The sequence below is a fragment of the Acartia tonsa genome, chromosome 9 (genome assembly GCF_053477335.1).
Source record: "Acartia tonsa isolate MP-2025a chromosome 9, ASM5347733v1, whole genome shotgun sequence".
Classification (NCBI taxonomy): Eukaryota; Metazoa; Arthropoda; class Copepoda; order Calanoida; family Acartiidae; genus Acartia; species Acartia tonsa.
The window spans coordinates 6,718,395-6,738,083 of NC_137268.1; the positions used below are offsets into that span (position 1 = coordinate 6,718,395).

The 19,689-nt window shown below is 30.4% G+C and overlaps 1 protein-coding gene across 2 annotated transcripts in view; it reads left to right on the forward strand.

Moving 5' to 3' along the window:
* LOC145328092 (uncharacterized) overlaps positions 1-19,689 on the forward strand; it is a 56,356-nt gene that overhangs the window by 27,363 nt on the left and 9,304 nt on the right. For both annotated transcript variants that reach the window (XM_080171661.1, XM_080171660.1), the window contains exons 7-8: positions 18,211-18,304; positions 18,708-18,829. In XM_080171661.1, coding sequence (XP_080027787.1) covers positions 18,211-18,304; positions 18,708-18,829 — 216 coding nt within the window. The remainder of the gene's footprint in view (positions 1-18,210; positions 18,305-18,707; positions 18,830-19,689) is intronic.

A 19,689-nucleotide genomic window follows, 5' to 3' on the forward strand; every position in this document is an offset into this window, starting at 1 on the left:
GTATGATGGTGTTACTTGCAATTGACTATTTACTCTAAAATGCACTTAGTCCTTTTGTCTATCCATCAGATCTATAGTATAGATGTATATACAGATAACTACCTCCCTTCCCTTTTCAACTACCTTTATCGTTTGCTACCAAATTGTTATCAGCTAATTGGCTGTGTTAATACACACCACACTATTGGTTGATTTTCAACGAACCAATTGAGAGTCGGAACAAGGAAAATGCGATGGGGGGATACAGTTATATAATCCTTTCTCCCTCTAGTGTTTTACCGTAATGGTTATCCGTCATACTCTGGGAGACCATCTCTGATACCTTACACTTATAAGAAGAGAGGAAAATTAAGATATATTTAAATCCAAAAACCATTACTCTCTAACTCCCTGGATTTGCAAACAAGTTAAACAAGCAAAAAACATACACAAACTAAAATATGTGCGACAGTATGTTTAATTAAAATAGCCAAAAAAAGAAATATGGCAAACTTTATAAATATGATATGTATCTTAAAAGTCAGTCCAGAATACTTTGTTTGTTTCTACACTCTTTATAATATAAAATATAAAAATTATGAAGTATTTTGAAAACATTTCACACTTATATGTCTGTTAAAAGTGTTAGCTCTTTTTCTCTCGATTTTTTTGTGTGGACACTTTTGCGACATTAATTTGTAATCAGAAGCGTGTTAGATTAAATAGATAAATAAATTTACTGGTTGATATCTTTTTGTAGGTAGAAAGATAGATTTGTAGATTGCTATTCAGAAGTGTACTCTATAAAAACACTGAAGTATAAAAAACTAGTTATTTCGTCTATAGCCTAGTACTGGGACAGCCTAAAACCACCTAATGACTTATACTAAGCTTCCCTGTGAAGTGAATAAATAAAGGGGATATTATTATAGCTAACATTCTTAAACGGATAGCCAGACTTATAAAATATGGAAAGATAAATGTATCCTTATACTAAAGTGACAGGATGTCTGTCTGTTTGTATGTTTGTAACAAAGGATCTCGCTAACCGCTGAACTGATCGTGTTCTCCTTAACAGAGTAGCTTCTCATAGCTCCTGGGAAGGATTATAACTATTTTGGGGAGGTTACCACCACCCTCCCGAGAGAAATCACAAAAAAAATTTTACGTATAGAGACTCCTACGCATCGTAGAAACTTAAAAGCAACATAGATAGGTATCGTATTATTTTTTTAAAACCAAACATTTAAAGTGCCACTAGAGGCTTCTCTAGCCGCTAGTAGATAGATAAAGTCAGCATTTACTCTAGCGTGCAAAGATACAATTTATTATGTTTGTTTGATGTTATTAGTAGCGTAGCTACTTTAAATCAGGAAGACCAGCACAGTCTACTGCATTTTTTAGTCAACCTTATTTTGAAAAAAAACGAAAAAAGATGTTGGTAGTTTTTTGTGTGTGTGTTTTACTTTTTTAAAGATTAAATTAGGTACAGGGTATCAACAGATTTAGGGTACTGATTTAGGGTCAGGTTATATGATTTTTATATCTCTTACGAAATACTGTTTTTACCATAGCATTATTAGATAACTTAATTTCAAAAGTACCATTTATGTAGGGAGTTTTAGAGAATATATGGGTTTAGGCCATTCTAATAAATGTAAATTGCATATATCAAGAAAGGTCCGTTTGATGAAAATAATTATTTTTACCCCGGGGCATTAACTTATTTACAATCACAATTGATGTTAATACATAACAGTAAGCTTGTCCCAATATCAAAATAACAGGATATCTATTTTCCACATAAAAATAGCCTAAAACCTTACAAGGACTTGATTCTATAAATAATATTGCCTAAAACCACCCGAGGATCTATGTGAAACTTCCCGAAAATGGAGAACTCAATCGGTTAAGTAGTAAATCTTGAGCTACAGACAAAAAAAACCTTACTACTTTAGATATTAAGTTAGGGTGTATCATTTATTCTTAATTTATAATAGGCTGATCCTATTATAGAAAGTAGTAATTTTTTTTGTCTGCAGCTTAAAATTTCATTAACTACTGAAGGGATTGAGTGCTCATTTTTGGAAAGCTTCATATTGATCCATGGAATATTTTTAAATAAGTCTTGGGTTTAGTTTAGGCTATTTTCTGCCCTTTTCTAATGATAGGGGCGCAACCGCTTTAGACAAATTGTGTTTTTATGATGTTTCAATTTAGCTTAATGTCTTATACATTTTTTTTTATATTGTATGAACATTTTTTGAGATTACAATTACACCAAGGTTTATTCATTTTTACTTCCTTTATTAAACAAAGATAGGACAATAGCACGAAAAAAATAAATCCTCCAAATTCATAAGTTAAAGTAAAACCTAATCTGTTCAGCAGTTACCGAGATCTTAAGCTCCGGACAGACAGACAGAAATGCATTGTTCTACTTGGTGTATTTTCTTACTTTAGATTTTCATAAAAAGTATAAAAGTAATGGAGCAAGCAAAACACAATCTACGTGCATAATAAACATAAAAATGTATGAGTAATGGAAATGTGATAAACAAGCTACCAAATTCAGAGTTTATACATTTATTCTTATTCATTTATCCTTTACCCTCTATATATACCTTATACCTTGTATAATAAAGTTAGGATTTAGACAAAGTTTGAGTATCTATAATGAATTTGGTAATAAACAACCCTATATTTTTTTAATCGCCCCCCTATTCGTGTTTCCCTGAAAATATTTTGAAAAAGTTCGTGTTAATTTCTTAATTATAATCTGCCTAGGTCTATTAAAAATGTAATTATAATATTTTGTTTTGTCTCACAGAAACAACATGTAATAAAAAAACAATGAAGTTTAAGGCTGCAAATAGCGCAGTAATAACAGGATGTATGTTTGTCTCTCTATCTAAGGATTAACTATCCCTACTATGCATGCACTTGGCTTGCAATTTGTAAAAAAGAAGTAAAATTTGCACCTACAAATTGAAATAAGTTTTCACACGAAATCATTATTGATATATAGATAGATATGGATATGTAGATAATTGGATGAATATCATATGGATATAATATAAAGTAATAAGCTTTTTTCTTGTAGCGAAGGATCTAGCTCACCACTGAACCGATATGGTTCTTCTTTAGAGGGAAGCTTCTTAAAGGCACTGAGATGGTTTTAGGCTATTTTATTTTTATAAATAAGTCTGGGTATTAATTTAGCTATTTTTCTGCCCTCCCAATCCCTTAATAAAGAGTACTTAGATGCTAGGGGCGCACTGGCGCAGTCGCTTGTATCCATATACAGTAGTAACATGGTGTATGTCAGATTGTCTGTGTGTAACGAAGGATCTACTTAGTTTTTTATTGCCTTCAAAACTATATTGATTGTATTACATCGTATTATAGACAGATTTCCGTGGATTTTAACTTGGTAATTTATAAGATTAAAACATACGGCTTATCAGTTCGGGTCTTGCAAAACTGGTATTAATTTTATGATTTTTATTTTAATATTCCCGAAACATTGTCTATAATTTGATGCTATACATGATTTTTCAGTAAGTTTGAGAACCGGTTCTAATACAACGGATATATATCTGTTTCAAAGCCACACTGGAATAACTGTTAAAATATATGTTTTTCTTGTTCTACTGTTAGTTTATTAGTACATTTGTCCTTGTACAAAAAAATCGAGCGGGGACAAAGTCACTCAAAAATCAGCCCCGTGACGTCATAAAAATGAGGGATTATCCATACCTTTTGAAAGGGTTTTCTTTCCTTCTACTTCTCCTCTAATCTACTTCATTTTTATGACGTCATTTGTTTGATTTTTGAGTGATTTTCTCCCTATACAAAAAATCTTGTATTTTATAGGCAAGGATTTTTTAACATGTTTACCCAAAGGCGCATTTTTGAGCTTAACGTTTTGGAGGATTTTTTTAACCAAGGTTGAAAAATTGAACTTTTATAATAAGTTATTGGCCTTAGTATATTTAGAAAATACTGTTGTCTTATTATTATTAATTTTATATTTTGGTGGTTTCCATAAAAGTGTTACATCACCAAACTAGCTCGAGAAAAGAACTCCATTACTTTATATGAAACTAGCGGCTACGCCCCCTAGAGGCCTCTAGTGGCACTTTAAATATTTTTTCCTATGTTGCGTTTAAGTCTCTACGTAAAATCAAGGATATTAATTTTTTTTCTCGATTTTTTTGTGATATCTCTTGGGAGGGTTGTGGTAACCTCCTTCAAAATATTTATAAACCTTCCCGGGACCTATGAGAAGCCACTGATCGGTTAACGAGATCCTTCAGTACTAACATACAAACACACAGACAGACATCCTGTTATTTTATTATAAGGATTAATTAAAATTAAGTTGTTAGGATTCTGTGCTCGCTGGACACTTCCAGGGAAAGCAATATTAGAAAATAGAAAGTAATCAATTGGTCTTAGCAGAATGGATTTTTAAAAAATTAATTCAGGTTTCTTAGTTTTTTACTTGAAGTATAATATCCTGGAACTTGGTGGTTTTATTGAAGGTGTCAAGTTCATAAGATAGTGGACAATGCAGAGCAGTAAACTAACAAATTTCTAAGAAATTTCAAATCAGAGTATAGGTTGGACATATAATAGCATCTTGTCTTAAACTTTTTAGTCAGCCAAAATGGAATTTTATCATCTTCACTAGCTTTAAATGGATTAACCTAGGTGAAAAGTTAAATTTCCCTTTATTTAACTTTATTCTTTGAAAATTAAAAAAAAATTATGTGTTGAGGCTTTAGCTATATAGAAACCCCCATAAAAATAAGACAAAGACAAAAAGTGGTATCCTAGGTATTAATGGACACACACAAACATAAACCCTATATAAAAGTAAAACAATGGATACAGATTATACGTGGATATATTGGCCAGGGAAAATTTGTCGTTAATTTAGCATCTAATATGGACCTTTTTTGGTGGTTAGTTCGTTCATTCAGTAGAAGGGGGTATCGCAAGTATAGCGAGCTGTGAGCATCTGGTGCAATCTGGTGCATTATCTAGTCTATGTGTTAATATATCGATTAATAAACCAAATTAACAATAGGTTTCGTGATTAAAATTAATTTAAACAAATAAATTTGAATGTAAATAGATAGATAATGATATATTTCATACTGAATGCTTCTTAAACAGACAGCTTATGTATTATAGATGTTTTCATGGTCTAATGCCTTACAATCTTTGAGAAATGACAACTGAAGAAAATTTTTGTTTCTTAATACTTTAAAGGAGATTGTAACGAATAAATTATTTATAATTCTAGTTCTGTATGAAAATTAATGTTGTCATCCTTGTCAACAATTTAATATGTAGCAACCAATTTATATGTTTTAACTTACATATATCATATAATATATGTTATTTATATAATAATTTCATAATTTATCATCTTATCACAGCGTGTCATATAATTACTTGCGTAGCAACTATATAAAAGATCTTTTTCCCTTACCCTCTGACTTATATATCATCATTTCATAGTGTGTCATATAATTACACGCGTAGCAACTATAAAAATGTTACTTTCCCGCACCCTCTAACTTATATATCATCTTAACACAGCGTGTCATATAATTACTTGCGTAGCAACTATATAAAAGTTCTTTTACTCTTATTCTCTGACTTATATATCATCATATCATAGTGTGTCATATAAATACACGCGTAGCAACTATATAAATGATCTTTTCCCTTACTATCTGACTTATATCATTTTATCACAGTGTTTTATATAATTACTTGCGTAGCAACTATATATATACAAGATCTTTTCCTTTTCCCTCTGACTAATTTAAAATTTTTTCATAGTGTGTCACATTATTTCATGCTATTACAGGTTATTCAATATAATGTTTTTTTTATTATTATATAACATAACTTATAGGCTTAGAAAAATATTACTCCTATAGTTAAAATTACAACTAATTGAATAATATTATGTTATTATTAGAATGCCACGATTTTATGAGATATTGTCGTCCTTGATTTATTTTATAATTGAACCCACAAGCTTTTTAACATTTAACCTTGGCAATAAGACATTGGAAACAGGGGGAAATATATATCTAGCGTATCGTATTATAAACAGTTGTCCGCGGATGGAAATGTGATAAATTATGGAATTAATCCCTGTTTTATTGTCCCCCAGGGCTAAAGGCATTGTCTGGAAAAATAGAGACTTATACAATGATTTTTATTGAATTTTTCGTCAACAATTATCTCCTATACATGAATTTTCATGACTTAAAATGCACTAGGTCAGATATAAAATTAGTATCAACGACTGAGCAAATCGTAATCATAGAGAGCTACACAGTTATCAAATATATATGTGTAGCTTTTGCCCTTGGCCTTTTTTACAATTTAATTCAATAATGATGTTTTTTATCTGCCATCTAATTGATATTTATACAGAAATTGATATTTTTTAGAGGTTCTAATTATCTTTAGATATATCAAAATTTAACCTATGATCATTTTGAGGGTGGTCTGTTTTTGTTCCACTTTGGGTTAAAATTGGAAGTTTTTTTATTTACAAATATGACGAAGCCCAATCTGTACCACTTTTAATTCCTGTGACATCATAAAATGAGGGAGATGAGAAGAGAAGTGGGGAAAAAAAAAAGAGATGGATAATCCCTCATTTTTATGACGTCAATTGGCTGATATTTTAGACATCTAGTAAAGCTTCAAATATAGACTGCAAAGCTACTTTATAATAGTTTTGTGTCTGTCTGTCGGTGATGATAGGGTTGTTTTTCTAACCATTTACTTTTCTATCCATTTAACATACATATAAATACAAAAAGGTAAAATGCATAAATGTGTGTTAAACGGGATATGGAGAGCCCAAAACAGTTGTATCTCTAAAGAATCTTAATGTACACATGTCTTTAATACAAAGTAGAACATAGTCTGTCCGTCCGTCCGTCTGGCATAAGAAAAATGTTTTGGTAACTGTTAGACCAATAATATTGTGCTAATAAGGGTTCATACATTGTGGTCCTTGGAAGGTTTCAAGCTAGTTTCTTGGGATGGGACACCCCACCACCCTAAAAAGCTTATATCTAACTGTTTTGACTATAATATGCTCTTTCTTTTCTTTGTTTTCCCTTTAATATTTAGTTGTTCTCTTTCTTTTTTCCCCAACTATATTTAAAAGCGAAGCTTTTCTATAAATAAGGTCGGTCCGTCCGTACATCCGTCCGTAACGGATAGCTTTTTTCGTTAATTTAGGCATGTTAGAATTGTCCTATCGATTTCAAATTTTGCATGGTGATTCCTTTAGTAGTTAGGTACGATTTAGAAAGCGTAGCAACTCTATAATCATTATAAAAATTCCCGTACGTCCATTTTAAACATGTTGATTTTTTTTTACTTTTTTAACAACAAATTTTTATGTGATTTAATCATCCGATTGATCTGATTTTTTGAATATTGATTCCTGGGACAACAAAGTATAATGTTATAAGCGAAGCAACTCTATAATCAAGTCCTAAATATGTAAGTATGTCCATAAATATTATCCTGTATAAAGCAGTTTTTCAACAAATTTACTTACAATTTTGCTTCGACTCTTATACATTTATATTCTGATTATTCAGTTCTGACACTATATAAGTGTTCATGTCCGTTTGTCCTACCGTTTCAGTGCTTCGCTTTTATGGATGTTGTCATCCTAGTTAAATAATTAGCTCTTGTTTGCTTGTAACTTAAACATCTTAGCTAATATTATTGACCTTGTTTTCTCACGAAATTTCTGGGTTATGAAATACTTCGTTTCTGAAAATATTTTTATTTATTTTTGAACATGAATTGCATAATAATAATACAATATAACCCTTTTATGTACTTGAATACAAATAAAATTTTCACCATTTTTTTACATGAAGAACAAATAAAGGCCGCCCAATATAATAAAGAACGGGTATGCATACAAAATCTACTTTTTTTAAAAAAAATATGACAAATGTTGTTTATAAACTGATAGGATAATAAGACTACAGTTAGGATCTGTTAAATTGGCTAAAATCTTACAAAAACAACTCTGTGAATGCACAAGTTTTGTTTGCAAGTTGTAACTTTGGAATGGTCATGAATCATGATAAAAATTAGTGGATTCAATTTTTGGAATAAAGAAAGAACACCCAAAATAATAAGAACTTCCGCCCATATTTGGCAGACAATAAAATACATTTTTGCCTTATTGTTTTCCCTTTCTTTAAACATAGATGTGGTAAACTACAACTTTGATAAAGTATATCAACAGATTGGATAAGATAAACTTTAGATTCTTTAGTTATTAGAGTAAAATACTAGAGGGGGAATGGGTTAAATAACTGTATGTCCCCTTTCCAAGGACTTTCAATTGGGTCTTTGCGAATCAACGAATAGCGTTGGAAATATTAACACAGCCAAGTAGCTTCAAAAGAGTAGAAAACAATTTGCTGGCAGCCGAAAAAGGTTTTTGACAGTGGGACCTAGGTAGTTGTCTGGTTAAACATATATACTAAAATTTTATTTAGTCAATGATTTACCAAAAAACAACATTGATAAAGTATGCAATAGATTTGATATGATTGTCTGATTTAATCATAAAAGAGTTATAAACCTTAAACATAAACAAAAACTTTTTATCCATTTGTAAACCTTATTTTTAATAAAACTTTCCTCTGTTTTTTTATAAACAAAACTCTTTGTTTTGAATAACATATAGTGTGTTTATGTTGTAAAGTTCTCTAAATAAATATAAGTGTAGCATTCACAAAAAATTTCCATATAAATTTGCATCGTATTTTGTAAATATATTTACTTTTTTATTTTCTTGCGTAAATAATTTTTATTTTGAAAATATATAAAAATTTGATCTAAATAGTTGGCATTCTCAAGCAAAGATCTTAATAATTTAATTATTTTTAGGATTTAGGTATTTATTGATGTAAAAAAAAACATTTTCTTTTATTTAAATACATATTTCTCAAATTAAAAACTTAGCTCAAATGTAAAAAAACGGGTCATTATTGTAAATTTTTAAATTCACATAAGATTAAAAAAATATATTAATCTAATATACTTGTTGCTTATGTATTATAGTAAAACACTAGAGGGAGAAAGGGTTAGGTAACAGTATCTCCCCATCGCAACGTCCTTGTGCCGTCTTTCAATTGGGACATTGAAACCAATTGAAAATCAGCCAAGTAGCAGAAAAATATTTGGTAGCAGATTAATAAGGTCATTGAAAAAGAAAGTTAGGTAGTTATCTGTATATACATCTACAATACAGATCTGTTGCTTATGTATCCTATAATTTTTATTGTTTATTAAATCTAACTGTAAAATTATTTTCACTTCAGTAATGAGATCAATTTCTCTATTTTTGGTATTTTTATCTGTATTTAATGGATGGACACACACAAATTCATCTTCTTATAAAAAGCTCCTAATATTTATTTTTATGCGCTCATGATACTTCATGATTTATGATCAGAGTCACCTATAATTTCATTGTTTAAAATACACCAACATACATCATGTTACTTTTAGTAAACCAACTTAAAATCTACATGTATACTTTCTCTGTGGTGCAAAGTGATTCTTCATCATTTATGGGTGGAGTCCCCTATGTTTGCCGACTTTTCTTATAATATCTTCTTCTTTCACTTTCATTTAGTGTTCATACAATCTAGATAATTTTACACAACAGCTAAACATATCACTTTGAATTATACTGCTCATATGATAAATTAATTACTTAACCCATAAAAGTCGGACCCTGCCAGGTTTACTGGCATCCCGTGCCCGCCAGGATGGAGATATATGAAAAATATCATTTCTTACTTATGTGTTATATTCATGTTAGAGATGATTTTAAATTACACAGCCTTCTATTAAACTTGGGACTATTGTCAATCAGCTTGTGAAATAAAGTTTATATAAATCCTATTTAATGCTTAAGTAATTGTAAAATTTCATTTAATGAACATATCTGAAGATTTTCTATTACTAATATATATTTTTCTTCCTTTAACATATTATAGTTGCGCTACTTAAGAACAAATACTATAGAGTTACTGCTTTATACCAACACCAATAGAATAACAGGCGCATTTTTTAGTTAAATTATATTCTAATTATTTACAAACATTTTTGATAGATCACTTAATTCAATAATGATAGAAATTTTCGAGAATTAAATTCATAAAGTGACAGAAAACAATGGAAATATAGTATGTGGATATATTGAAAGGGGGACATTTTACGATAATTAAGGACTAATATGAGCCTTATTTTTTTGTCAGTTACTCTTTATTCAGTAGGAGGTGAACTGGGGGGGGGGGGGGGGGGAGAAATGTTGGGGTGGATGTTGGGTATAGCTATTTTAGTCAGCTGGGAGCATCACTTCATTAGATTACATTCAAATCCAACGCAACATACAATTTTCATATATTGACTCAGATAACAGAATTTTCGAGCTTTTGTTGAATAGGTTTAGACTGAATTTGTTTTTAAAGAGCTTGTAAGAACACAGTAATAGTGTCTGACTGATTATGACGTAACAAAAAAAAATTAGCCAATGAGAGGCCGCTATTGACAAATGGTAAAATTTATAGTGGCCTCTCATTGGCTATTTTTTTTTGTTACGTCATAATCAGTCAGACACTATTACTGTGTTCAGCTTATAAATGCCATAATACTTAATATCTAATTTAATTACTTTGTCTTACTGTTGTTATGTAATACAAGCGATATTATAGTAATACTTAAGTCTTGGCCTAAAACAAACCCAACTCATCACCATGCAAAGTTATGCCTATCAGACAAAGGTAGTGCAATCATAAGGTTGTCTGCAAAAGTCTGAATATCTGAATCTACGTTGTTTTTAACAGTATTTATTATTTATCAAGTATTTTAATCAAATATGAGAAAGTATTTAAATTTGGAAATTCCAATTTCAAAAAGAAATTAAAAATATGAAAAATCATTTTTGGGCGTTGAATATCAAAACTTTTTCTCCTTTCTGAGATATCTTTTGTAAAACCATATTTTATTGATTTAATTCAAAACAGATAAGTTCTTATTACATGTTCAAAATAAATATACATCATGAAATAGTTCTTCTTTTTTATGCCTTTGGAAAATTAAGTATTATTGTTTATATTGTTACTAGTGACTTCGCCCCTATCCTGGTGGAACTCATATTAATTTATCACAAATAACATTCTTAAAGACCACAATTTTTTTCAGTGGGGGGTGGAAGACAGGTTGGAAATTATTAGGGGGAAAGGTCATTCCCCCACCCCCCACAAAAAAGTAAAAAAGTGTGGTCTTTAAGATTGCTTTTTGTAACAAATTAATGTGAGGTCTAATAGTATAGAAGCGAAGCCACGAGTAACCATATAAATACTGTACTAGTCAAACACGAGAAACCGGCCAAAAACCAAATCAAAGTTAAAGCATGTCAACTATACTTCTGAGGACTTAAAAAAACATTTTAATAATTTAAAAAAGAAAAGATTCTTTTAGTTTTGTACATATGACCTATAGAGTATCTATTACGCCTCTATTAAACATTATTGAGTATAATAACTACTCTAAATATATTAGTTAATTTTATTACCTTTTAAATACTAGTATTTACCAATAATTGAAAACAATTAAAAAATGCAAAAGATTATTTATGATCGTTTTAGTATCTGTAAATTTATGTTTTAGGGTTTACAGTAAAAATGTATTTAGAATATACGTGGACATATTTACCGGGGAAAATTTATTGTCAATTTAGATTGCTAACGTGGAACTTATTTACTAGTCAGTTCTGTTATCCAGGAGTATAGGATGGGAGAGGGTAAAGGGGATTGATGGGGAAATCGTTATTTTAGCCAGCTGTAAATTTCACTTTATTAAAGTACATGAAAAACTGGTACAATTTCTAAGAAATAATAATATATCGATTACAGTATAAAATCACATGGATTGGTTTCTATTTATCTATATGTCTGTATGCTAAGATCTCATAAATAAAGAACCAATTAAATTTTCTTTTCAAACTTAATTCTAATTATAACAATGTGATGTTGTTAATTTAAAGAGTTATTAAGATCCTTCCATATAAAAATGCCCTTGGAGAATTTTTTTTTTACATTTTCAAACTAAGAACTTAGAAATTCCAATTCTCCATTTGCCCCCCAAATATTACTTTAGAATTATATCGCTTGTTGGTTACACCTTCTTCAAAGGATCTTGCCTATAAGAATCTTTACTGTAAAAGAGACCAAATTAGTTAAGCATTTATTGAAATCTTGTAGAATAAACAGATATACTGTACTGTAGAAACATACATATGCCAATATGTAAAAACTTAGTATGCACTGATTTCTAATTGAACTGATTTCTGCAATAATTCTTCAACATTTTTAAAGTGTTTTTGAAGATCAGCGCAATATTTAACTTTTAAAATTTCTTATGTTGTAATCCTTATTTTATGTTTGGCTAGATAAAATACCACAGAGCCCCATGGGCTTACTCATTAACTAGATTTTGTTACCCCCCTGAACCCCTGTACTTTGCAAGAACTAGAAAAAGTGTTTAATTATTTTATATTAAGAGAAAGATTGTTTTAACCTATTTTTAAGGGTATGTTCACATACCTAAAACGTTAAGGTATACATTTTAAGGATAAAATGATTAAATAGTGTACATACATTATCTTTAGTAGTATTAACAATATCCTTTTCTTGTGTTATTGGTAAAATTAACAGAACACTTATTCTGGTGTTAAGGAGAATAAGCCAAAGAAAAATGGTAATGGGCAGGAAGGATGTTTCTGCGCCTTAGCTAAAAAATAATATATTGTTTAATTTATTACAATGTTGTTTAACACTGTATATAGATCTAGTAGATAATCTAACTATGATGCCTTGTGGGGCACTAAATAGCCCAAATGTACCTACATTTATAAGGAAAATAAACAAACCAAAGAAGTTGTCATTGATTGCCTCGAAGCTGCTCTGCAATTCTCTTTATCCATCCGTCCGTCTGTCTGTATGTCTGTAAGATAAGACTAATTTCTCGGCTCCTATTTAGGATATAAAGCTGAAATTTTTGGTGAAAGTTGGCATTCGTTATATCTACTTGAGGTTATCCTTTTTGTTGTTTTATATGAACCTATTCTATGATAATACGGTGGAGGTGGTGGGAATTGGAATTGCAACTTTGCAAAAATTGTTTATTTTCTTTTGTTTCAACTTTCAGATGGGGATGAGAGCACCCCCCAAATATTTTGTATTTGGTGAGTGTTAATTAAGATTCTAAGAACAGCATTTTTAGAAGTAATTTTCAGGTGTTACACTACACAAATAAAGAATATTTTTGGGGAATGGTTTAACGATTTCCATGAAGATTAGGTTTCAATGTTTTTTTTCTCAAGGTTTCAACTATTTTTAAAATTCCAAAGAAGGGAAAATCTTTGAATGTTTTTAATACCATCAATGTCTTTTTCATGTCTTTCATTTTTTTCAAAAACATTAATAAAAAACCTCCAATAATGTTAATGCTAATCTGTCTAGTGCTTCGTGTAAGAATGACCAATGCTAAAAAATTATTAAAGACCAATTGGGCAGGAATAACTTTTTAAAATTTGGGGCAGATTTGGTCTTCATTAAAAAACACTGCAAAGTGAGTAACGCATTCCCAATGACTTCCACTGAAACTGAAAGTTTGTAGGCTGGCTCAATATTTTCTTAATAATTAGGATGGTTTCAAATTTGAATATTTCTTATTTTTTTAATTGGTTACATTATCAATTATAACAATTGTTGGCTAATTTTAAATATCTTATGCGGTTTAACATTATAAATCTTTTATAGATCATATAATGTCAATATTTGGATAGATATCCTTTTTGCTGGGGCAAAATTTGGATAGATATCTTTTTGAATATCTGGTATGTTTTATATTACAAAGTTACATAGATATATTTTGGTTTCACTGTTTTTGGTAGATTTCTTTTAAATATCATGAGGGTTTTCCAATTGGGTAGGAATCATCTGCCTTGTGTTAAACTTAGATAGAAAACTTTTTTATTATTCATTATTTGTCAATATATAGAGAGATATCGGATCTACTGCAGTTCACGGTAAAATATTGCTGGTAACGAATATTGCTAAAAATCTATGAATTTTAAAGGCTGCTAGCTGTCAAACGACTGAACGTACAGATCATACCCGCACACCATTTTAAGCGGTATAAAAAGGTCTACAAATAATCTGGAATAGCCAAGATCCAATGATGCACAGGGAAAGCTTCACTGAAGAAAAAACGCGTAAAATAATCCTTTTTCGTGCATTTCTCTGCACTGCGAGATAATTATGCAGTATTGATTTATGGCTATTCCAGATTATTTGTAGGCCTTCTTATGCCGCTTAAAACAGTGTGCGGAAATGATCTGTACGTTCAGCCGTTTGGCATTTAGCAGCCTTTGAAATTCATAGATTTTTGGCAATATTCGTTACCAGCAATATTTTACCTTGAACTGCAGTAGATCCGAGATATCTTACTAATATCCAATATGGTCTAATTTGGAGTAGGTACCTGCACTGTGTACTGTGAAATTTTGTCCCTCATAATGGTATGCATCCTGGACCCCGTAATTTTGGCTTGCATTTCAACAACCATTGGTATGGTACATGAATGGATAATTTTGTATCGGGAACTGCTATTGTGTATCTTCCTTTTACATATAGATTTTTTTGGTAAAAATTCTGAAAGCAGCTTAATATGTTTGGCCGAACTATGACGTCAATTGGGATAGTTCGGCCAAAAGTTGTAATATTTGTCCCTTTATTTAGGAGACACTATAAGCTGCTTCTTTTATTTAAAAAAATTGGTTTGGGGGAGATTCTAGGAGCGAATTATCTTGGAAGGGTAAAGGTACTCTCTCCTCATGTAGTTATATATTTTTTCAGGACATAAAAGAAGCTTTACTGTATAGGAGAACCATACTAGTTCCGTGAGATCTTTAGCTAAAGACACACAGATAGGCGGACAGACACTCATCCTAATATGTTTACATAAGGATCATTCAACTCCTCAATGACCCATTATCCTATTATTACTATCCTAAAAATTGTCAATCTATTGATGTATCTAACTGGACATGGTGAGCCATTATATGGAGCCATAGGTATCTGACCAGTATTCACCAAAAACAGTCAAAAACATTTTTGAAATCCTATATATAAAAGTTACAGAATGTCTCTTTGTCTGTATGTTTGTGCTGTACCCAAAAGAAATCGTTCCTGGAAAACCTCTCCCCCCCAAAAAAATCCTTTTAAATAGCTGACAAAAGGGTCACAAAAAATCAGCTAAAATAACGATTTTTTTTTAAATTCAGTTATTGGTTGTAGGCGCCTCTAGGGGCATATCCGCTAGTATGAGGTACAGTAAAAAATAATTTTGACATTTAGTATTTAGTTACAAGGTTGCTTTAATTCAAAGGTAAAAATAAAAAGAGCTTTAAAAATATATACTGTTATAGATTTTTTTTTGCTGTTTTAGAAGCAATTTCTCTCAGCTGCATTTTTTTGTATTGTGTATGATTATTTGTCAGTACAACTTTTGGGCATTTGCGCATTTTTTGCGGAAAAAATTTGCTTTAATCTACCGGAACTAGAAAATTGATTTCTAGGTCAAATAATAAGCAAATGCAATTTTTTTACCGAGTATTTAGAGTTATTACTGAAAAATAAAAACAGGAACTGCTGAAAATTGAAGGCATTATATTTTTGTATTTTAATATGTATTTTATACAAATTAATAATAAAGCTGTTAACCTGACTAGTATTTATAACAAATAAATAAATCCAATAAATTATATCCAAAATGGCTAAAAACAAAACATATTCACAATTGACGTACTAAACACTAGAATATAACTTTTTGTTGCAGGAATCTTCATATAAATAAAATGGCTTGAAACCTGTAGGACAAGTCTATCATGCCTAAACCATTATTTCAATTACACCATAAAGTTAATTGTATAACTTATTCTTAAAAGCAGTGGCATCCTTAGGGTTTTGCCACCATCCTCATTCAAAATCGATCGAGAGGGGTGATATTTTAACGCTAGGTGGGTGGATACAATATTTTTTTAGGTCAAAAAGGTGTCCTTTGACTGGCAGATTTGTTTTACACCCCCCTTAAAATAACATTTTTTACCTTGACACCTCACTTGGCTAATTTAGGGAGATGTGCAATGAAGTTTAAGGGGGATGTAGACTCATGTAGAGGGCTGTAAGGGGGTCTATCCACCCCCTTTAACTTTGCAAGGCTGATGTAAACCCTCCTTTTGCACGCCTCTGCTTAAAAGCAATACAGATAATCTTCAAAAGCAATTTGACAATTTTAGATTGCAAAAATATTTCAATTATCTTTATGTTCGTCTTCAAATAAAGAAATTTTTATTTGATCTAATTGAAAAATTATATAATGTAAAAAAAAAATTAGTAGATTATTAGATAAATATATTGTAAATATAATTTTTTGATTATTTAGAATCAAATAAATAAATATTTATATTGGCAAAGTTACTCTAGAACGTTTTTAAGTTACATATTCAAAGTTTTAGATAAGCAAAAATAGGCTTTTTAAAGATATGTTATACATTATTTTTGTGGATTTAATGAAAATACCCTCAAAACTTTACTTTTTCATCAAGATTTTGGAACACAGTAATAGTGTCTTACTGATTATGACTTAACAAAAAAAAATTAGCCAATGAGAGGCCGTTATTGATTACTGGTAAAATTTATAGTGGCCTCTCATTGGCTAATTTTTTTTGTTACGTAATAATCAGTCGGACACTATTACTGTGTTCAGATTTTGTTCCAATTGTTAATTGTGGACATAACTGTCCTTGTTGACACTTGAAATACTTTTTATCATGTCAACTAAATACATTGTCCTCCAAGATTAAGAAAATGCAAATCTTTCTTAAAATAAGTATTTCATAATTTAACCAGAACAAGTTTTATACATAATAAGCGCAGAAATAACGAGAATAAACAATTTAAATTTGATATGATAATCTCTAATTAAAAGTTTAAACAACAATTAGTCGGTACTAAACATTAAATAGATAATAGATTTTCCAGTATGGCCTCGAAACCGATATCGATCATTTTCTGCTGGATTATAACCAGTTATACTAAAAAATTATGATGATACTAACATAAAAAACATAAAATGAAAACCAGTTTTCTTAGTCCTGTCTTTCGGCCCTTCGGGCCTAACAAAACTGAGTTTTATCTGATAACTTTTATTTTAATATCAGCAGAAATCTATCTTTAATATGATGCGATAAATAACTGCTTTCTTCGGCCTGTGTATTGGCATGTATTGAAAAAAGCTAGACTGTGTAGAGATTGTATTTATAACGTTCATTTAATGACATTATGACCCTGGCACGAATTATTAGACGAACGGACATACCATGTATGTATATAGTGTAGCTGCGCTACCAAAAACAAAAAGACATGAGGAACGTGTGAACGGATTGCGTGTCCAACGTGAGTGCGGGGCATAATTATCTACCTGAACCACAATTCCAAGAAATGGGAGGCGCCGTGGCAAAATAAAATCCGTCAAAATTGATATGTAAATCAGCAAACACCATTTTTTTTACCTTTTTATGCACATTTTAATAACGTAGCTTTTTACATGCAGGCTATGTACGTACGCCCGTTACTTCACCAACGTAAGTTAAATAGAACAACAGTGTGTTCAAGATTTTTATTTTTTTTGAGTTTTAAAAAGTTTTACAACTTACAATAATATCTTTAATTTGCTATATTTTGTCAGAACTCTTCTTGTTTTGTATTTGAAAAAACAACAAGTTGGTTAAAATGCAGTAGCGAAATGAGTTCAAAATATTGAGGATAAAGGGAAATGACAATTGAAGATAATAATTATCAATTATCCCCTTTAATTTAAAATGTAAAAATCATCACTTTACAAGATTTTAATAGAATAAAATCACTGTAAAACTGTTGCTATTATGTTGTTCTCTTACATACTTAAGTTCTTTAGTGTACTCAAGTAAGGTAATATCTTGAAAACAGTTGGACCAATAAACCCACAATTTTTAGAGAACTTCCAAAATTGTAATTTGATTCCTTTTTTTAGTTTGTTGGATCTTGCAATGGACGTTACTGGACTTTTGGACAGAGACAGGGGCAGCTACAATTATGTTAGAGCTGGTATATTAGGATATGCTCAGGTAAACATATTTAGTGGACACCCTGTATATAGATAGATAGATATAGTTACAATTATGTTAGAGCTGGTATATTAGAATATGCTCAGGTAAACATATTTAGTGGACACCCTGTGTATAGATAGATAGATATAGTTACAATTATGTTAGAGCTGGTATATTAGGATATGCTCAGGTAAACATATTTAGTGGACACCCTGTGTATAGATAGATAGATAGAGTTACAATTATGTTAGAGCTGATATATTAGGATATGCTCATGTAAACATATTTAGTGGACACCCTGTGTATAGATAGATAGATATAGTTACAATTATGTTAGAGCTGGTATATTAGGATATGCTCAGTGAACACCCTGTATATAGAAAGATAGATATAGTTTTAAGGAATTTAATTTTTTTTGTAGGGTGAAAATGGTGTTTGTGATATGCTACAGGAAGATGTTAGCTGTGAGAGTGCGTGGTCTATTCTTCCACCTGCTAGCAATAACAGGCTAGGAGAAATAGTACAGAATAGAATTTACGGCAGGTAATCATCAACCTTTCTTATATACCTGTCTATCTTTCTGTCATATTTAATCCTGGATAACTTGAAGTGAATATGTATCTATCTATATAATATCAATTCTTGTAATATACACTTTGATGAAACCCTTATAAAGTATATATTTGTTTATATTTTTTATTGATATGTACCTACATAAAGCTTTATATAAAAGTAACATGTCTATATTTACGGAAGAATCTCGATAACTGCTTAGCCTATTTGGTTCTCCTTTATAATGTAGCTTCTCATAGCTACTGGGAAGTATCTTTTTTTTCTTATTCAACTAAAATTAAAAATGGGGGTTAAGTGAGTCCTTCCCCACCTCACCAAAAAATGACCTCCCTTAAAAATATGTTTCTATGACTTAGATAACGAAACAAATAGACATTCTACCCACTTTTAAGAAGGATGACAACATCCATAAAAGCGAAGCTCTGAAACGGTAGAACAAAAGAATATTAACACTTGTATAGTGTCAGAACTGAATAATCAGAATAGAAATGTATAAAAGTCAAAACAAAATTTTAAGTAAATTTGTGGAAAAACTGCTTTAATACAATATACTGTTTATCAAGGACATACTTGCATTTTTAGGACTTGATTATAGAGATGCTTCGCTTAAAACATTGTACTTTGTTGTCCTAAAAATCAGTATTCCAAAAATCAGAAGCATAGGATAACTTTAACATACAAAATTTGTTTTTAAAAAAGTAAAAAATCAGCTTTAAGTGGACGTACGTACGAACTTTCTGGTAAAAGTTATGGAGTTAAGTCGTATCTATTTGTTATAGGAATCAGCATGTAAAGTTTGAAATCGATAGGACAAAGCTAACATACCTTAA